Here is a 6,112-nt window from a genome sequence, read left to right on the forward strand (position 1 = left end):
GACTGAAGCTGTGTGCTAACTTTAGATCTCTCCTCTATTGGTCCAAAGATTATTACTTCAGTTTTGTTTTTATTCAGTTGAAGAAAATTATGGCGCATTGGTGAAAAAGAACACTCCCACAGTATGATGCTACCACTACCAAACTTCACTGTAGCTATGTTCTGTTGAGGCTTTTTTTCCTTCTTCTACATGTATCCAATTCATGGGATCTACCATTATCTAGTCCTGTTTTAAACAATGGCTGATCATCCATATAGTCCATTATTATAATGGAGTACATAACTGACACGTGTCTTGTGGACAGATTCTCCCACATGAGCTAGAGATCTCTGCAGCTCCTGCAGAGTAACAGCAGTCTTCTTAGCTGCTTCTCTTCACAGCTTTATGTGATCCTTTAAAGGGCACATTACTGTTTTTGATTACTTGCATTCCCCTTAGAAATAGAGTTCCCTCTTGTCCCTCAGTGAGTTCTAGAAGCACAAGATCTATATTCAGCCATTCAGCAAAGATACTGCTACATGGCTGTACATCTTATTTTGGCATTTGCCCAATCAGATGAGCTATTAAATAATATATTACCTACTGCAAATCAAGTTGGGGGAAAAAAATAACGTTAAAAAGTAAAGTTAATAAGCCTAGTTAACAACTATATTTAGGTTTATAAACTAAACAGTGTAAGTTCCAGTATCAGCATTAAAGCCTCTAAGGTTATGTTGTACCAAAAAAAGTTTTTTTAATGAATTTCTTATAGAAGCATTTTAATTTTTCTTATATAGATATATTCGGGCAAGTTGGCGTTTCTTGTTTTTACATTGACATTGATTTTTGCTATCAAAATATCCATATTTTTTTTATGTTACAAAGGTAATAATGTCTTATCCTGGATTCCAATAAGACTATTGGCTTGAAATTTGGATTTTGAAAGTATTTCACCGAGTTCTCTATAAAGGGTTAAACTGGGATTTCTTAATAAAGATTAGATTAGATGAGCTTTATTTATCTCACAGCGGAGAAATTCACTGGTCACATATTGGCATAGAAGTTAAAGAAGGTGCAAACAAGGTGCATTAAGAATAAACAATATATATATATACAGTATATCAAGATAAATAGGATTAAGGTGCAGTGTACATGTATCGCACACAATGAAAAACAAAATAAAAATAAGAAATAAAATAGACAGATTGATGTTTTTAAGTTGGTTTCAGTTGACTTTATGCACATTAACTGGAAGATTTATACAAATATTTGCCCCAGTTTTGAGTTTGATTTTATTAAGTAAGAAAACCAAACTTTGTATAGATTTCTTATAATCAAAAGGACAATCTGTATAGCTTATAATTCCTCAGACAGATTAATTTAATCTTTGACAACCTAACAGAATAACTGTTTATTTCAAGCAGCTGAAGTTACTCACTGAGATCCCTGCTGTTTCAAGCTGCTGGCTGCCTTCCTGTCCTTCCTTTCTGGGGAGGAATCAGCAGGTTTCACGGTTCTTCTCTTCATTGTTTAATGTTACTAACACCTCATTACTAAAACCTTCCAGTGTTTCCAAACTCCTGCTCGTGCACTTTGACCAAGTCTAGATTTGATGAAGGTGGAGTTTAAACACAGGAAAAAGGGGGGGAGGTGCCAGGGTTGTTAAGGTGGTACCGATTCAACACATAGGTTTTTTTATTGGAGACAACACCACTGCAACTGGAACTACCTTAAATAAATTACACAATCAGCAAAGTTCAAACTTTATTATCCAGAAATGAATACAGCATAAATTAATCAGATAAATAAAAATCTTTTTTGTTTTTTACAGATTAATAATGTAGATCAATTTTGCAAGTTTAATTTGAAGCCTAAAGCACATTTCTGCTACAATTCAAAGAGCTGGATTATAAAGAGCATATGAGAACATATAAACAGAATAAAGTACATTGCAGTTGCATAATAAAGGCAGATAAGGAACAGTTGGACTACAATCAAAGTTAACAATCTAAATACACAAGTATAAGGCAACTCTGAACAAATAACTTTGGGTTTCAGCCCTTCGGGGAGTTTGTTCCAGATGAGTGGAGCAGAAAAAGAGGTGAGCTAGTCAACCTGAGTGGTTTATAAAACAGACAACAAATCTGTTTTATGTTTTAGTGCAAAGCCATTCAGCTAAAAGAAACATTTGAAAGTATATTATCTAATTTCTCTTTAAAAAAGGTAAAACCAAGAGCAAGTTAAAAATAAATGAACCCATTGTTACACATCAGCAGTAGAGTTCAAACAATCACAAAGAGAAAGCAGTAAATGAGTTACTAAAAGGTTTTTTTTCTGATTCAGGAAATCAAAGCACCACATAAGAGAGTGTTTTATGAGATAAGAACGACACTCTAAGAAGTTCCTATGACCAAACTCCAGTCTGAGATTTCCTGCAGGTTTATTCCTCCTGTGCAGGCGTTATTTTTTGTCAGGGTTGGTTCTACAGCTGCCTTCATCTGAGGTGTTCCAGATCAGGAGATCAGCAAAGCAGGAGAACAGAAAAAGTTAATATGTTACAATGATCACAGGCTTTTGCATACAGTTGAAATGCTTGATTTAAAGAACAACATGCTGTGCAGACAGATTTGTTTGCAGCTCTGGTAAAGCTGTGCAAAAAGCTGAAGCAGAATTTAAAATGAAACATTTAAGGGAAAAAAAATCCAAGCAAAATCACACATGATTTTTTGGTAACTCATAAAGCTCTCAATATTATTGTTACAAAAGCATTTAATTTTTTTCTAACTGACCAGTGCCAATGAACTTGTAATTCCTATCTATGCCTTTCTGTTCTCCTGGCGACATGAATTGACTTGGGATAGAAGCAAATAATCATTCAAAGGCCACTTTTAGAAATAAGAAATAAAAAGTGACATCTGAGGGTCAAAACAACCATCACAACCATCCTACCATCACACTGCAAAAAATGGAAATCTAGATAAGTCATTTTTTTCTTAAACTAAGTGCATTTTTTCTTGAATTGAGGAGGTAGGTGAGACACTTTGCCAATGGAACAAGACAATCTATATTTAAAATAAGAAAAAGGAACTGCATTGTCTTATTTCAAGTGCATATTATACAATTACCTGATTTTAAGAGTAAAATACTCATTCCATTGGCAAATCATCTCATTTACCTACTAAAATTAAGGTTAAATACACTTGATTTAAGAAATTTTTACTTATTTCTAGATCATTTTTGTAGTGCACAAATATACCCGTGGAGTTCTACTGGAACCAGAATTCAGTCTGATCTATTTTGCTTCTCCACAGCAAACCTTTTGGCTGGTTTGCCTTGACTGAACTGATAAATTACAAAGCTGATCAGGCAAACACTGCAAAAACAATCCAGAAATAAGTAAAAAATGGCTTAAATTAAGTATATTTAGCCTTAATTTGAGCAGGTAAATAAGATGATTTGCCAATGGAATGAGTATTTTCACTCTTAAAATAAGATAGATAATATTTACTTGAAATAAGACTATAATATGGTTTTTTCTTATTTTAAAAGGAAATTGTCTTGTTCCATTGGCAAAGTGTCTTACTTACCTCCTCAAATCAAGGAAAAACACACTTATTTTAAGAAAAAATAACTTATTGAGATTTCTATTTTTTGCAGTGAAGTTTTAAGTATGGTGGAAGATCTGTGATGCTGTGGGCTTGTTTTTTTCCCCAGAGACATTAGGAACTTTGTTAGAGTGAAAGGCACTATGCTGGTGAAGATACTCAGTCATCCAGGTCAGTCATTCTAAAAAAAGTATTAAATTAATTAGACTTTGTTTCCAAGTTTGGAGACGCTTCTCTTCCCATCCAGGAAGCTTTTTCAATTCAAAATGTCAGAAATAAAGTTGAGTTTGAGGCTTCATAGTGTGGATGAAAAACAAAGCCTCTTTTTGGCTTAGAAAACATGCAACTTGAACCAGACGAGCAGGGAATGGGGAGATGTTTGGGTTCTTTTGTTAGCCTGCAATACCAGGTACTGGTCTATGCCTCAGAAGGGGGGTCATTAGAGGGGATTGTTGGCTGTACAGGTGGGGTTCTGGTCCCCTGTAAGGGGATGGGGGTTGTGATGACAGTGGGAAGTAATTTACTGTATCGCTGCCTACAATACAGATAGTGCAAAATGTCAGAAATAGCATTTATTTCAAGGCTGGTAAAAAAAAAAAAAAGTCTCACTTGTCAATGTTATTTGATAGACATGTGAGTACATGTCTGTTAGAATACTTGTATATAAATGTATTTGTGTAGTGTTATCATGCATAAAGCTATGTGCGTGTTTTCATAGCCACCTTTTCTGAAGTATACTGTGATTTGTGGATTTGCTTTTGGGGAGGTTGTGGTTGATCTACGGGCAGCACTCGACCTGCTGAACTTTGAACAGCTTCAACAGCTTAAACTTTGACTGAACCCTGAGATTTAGAGGACATGTTTACTGAGACTGCAGAGTGGGGTGGAGATTGTTAACTCTGCAGTCTCTTCCTACTCTCCTTGCAAGTAACTAAATTAATTGTCTCTGTGCTTTCTTTCTTTCCCTGTATGCATGTATGATGTTTTAGGTGCTTAGACCTGACAATGTCCTTGCTAATAATGCTACTGGTGTTAGCAGTGCTGTTAAGCTCTGCCCTCCAAGCTGTCAGTTTTCTATGGCACAGTCAGGATTTATTTAGTAGCTGCATCAATGGCCACCATCAGGTATTCTGCTAGTTCAGAGGCAATGCCAGTAGCACCAAAAAGGACCATCAAAACACTATCAGGACAAAAGCTTGTAGCATAGCCCGATTTCATCATAATCCACTGGTATTTGCTCTTTTTGGTACAGGCATATTACCTGACTGTGTACCTTTAATGGTTTTAACTCCTTTAGAAAGAAAAAGGTTTAAGAGTTTAAAATTGAACTTTTAAAGACAGATCGCTCCAGGTGATTTCTGTTTCACAGAAAGGATAAAATGTGGAAAAACATGTCATGCTTGTTGTTAAGTGCACTGAAAGACTTCGGTCACACCAGGTATAAAAATCAGTTTGAAATAAAAGTCTGTTGGACTGAAAATGGGCCATCAGTGGGTCTTTCAGCGGGATAATAACCCGACCTTTAGGGCCGAACAGAGAGCCCAGGAGTCCTGATGATTTAAAACAAACCAAAAAAGTTTAAAGGTCTCTCTATCTGTATGCTCCAAGCTTATGAAATGTTACAGAATTGGCAAAAACTAGAGTTTAACATGTATTCTAATCTGGATTATATGAATTTCATAGAAATATTAACCGAAGCAGAGCTTCATGGTTGGATTCAACATGGCTGATTGGGATTAAAAGACAACAAAAACAAGAAATCCCTCGAGGAAAATACAGTAGTAGCCATTCAAAATTCCCCCAATTTCCTTAATTAGTCTTTGGCTGTTCCCCTACAATTCCTTTTTAAAAATCAATATTTGTATTAAAATATTCTTTCTGTCATGATTTGTAGACATTAAGATCTAAAGGGAAGCATTATTTCCTGGTCAGACCCTGTAATTCAGGGAAAGGTTGGAGTCAGAGTAGAGTTTTTACTGGAATGGGCCATTTTGAATGGCTTGTACTGTATGTGAGGTGATCTTCACAATGTAGAGAGGATAAGGGGCCTCTGAGGGGCCACATCTGTCAGTAGTGTATAATGGCTCTGATCAACAATCCTGTGCTTCAGCCTGTATCAGGGAGCCAACAGAGAGGACGTTAGATCCGGTGGAACAATCAGGATTTTGGTGACTCAAATAAACGCCGAACGTCACCTAAAAGTGAAAAAGAACAAACATATTTTTAGTTTAGCAGTGGCACTTTTTATACTTTGACACAACAACCCCCCCCCCCACATACTCACTAGAAAAACGATCTAGACCAAAGGTCTTCAACAGGGGGTCCGCGACCCCTAGGGGGTCCACGGAGGTACTGCATGGGGGTCGACAAAATTTTGTTGTTTTTTTTTTTTTTTTTACTTTTTTTTTTTTATATATATATATTCCCCACTGCAAATTTTCCCATTAATTAAAATGTCTTTAAATACGCTTTAACATGAATTCAACATGAATTCATCATCATTTCATTCACACCTGTCCTATCAACGA

At 35.8% G+C, this 6,112-nt stretch overlaps 2 protein-coding genes across 2 annotated transcripts in view; both read right to left on the bottom strand.

Moving 5' to 3' along the window:
• Positions 1-1,571, bottom strand: part of LOC107088239 (monoacylglycerol lipase ABHD12-like) — a 30,343-nt gene extending 28,772 nt beyond the window's left edge. Inside the window, exon 1 of the mRNA XM_015380274.1 lies at positions 1,418-1,571. Coding sequence (XP_015235760.1) covers positions 1,418-1,506 — 89 coding nt within the window. The 5' untranslated portion in view covers positions 1,507-1,571. The remainder of the gene's footprint in view (positions 1-1,417) is intronic.
• A 2,967-nt stretch (positions 1,572-4,538) lies between these two features.
• Positions 4,539-6,112, bottom strand: part of mocos (molybdenum cofactor sulfurase) — a 27,281-nt gene continuing 25,707 nt past the window's right edge. The window contains exon 15 of the mRNA XM_015380202.1: positions 4,539-5,779. Coding sequence (XP_015235688.1) covers positions 5,675-5,779 — 105 coding nt within the window. The 3' untranslated portion in view covers positions 4,539-5,674. The remainder of the gene's footprint in view (positions 5,780-6,112) is intronic.

Source organism: Cyprinodon variegatus, unplaced genomic scaffold (assembly GCF_000732505.1).
Source record: "Cyprinodon variegatus isolate N-32 unplaced genomic scaffold, C_variegatus-1.0 Scaffold11, whole genome shotgun sequence".
NCBI classification, from domain to species: domain Eukaryota; kingdom Metazoa; phylum Chordata; class Actinopteri; order Cyprinodontiformes; family Cyprinodontidae; genus Cyprinodon; species Cyprinodon variegatus.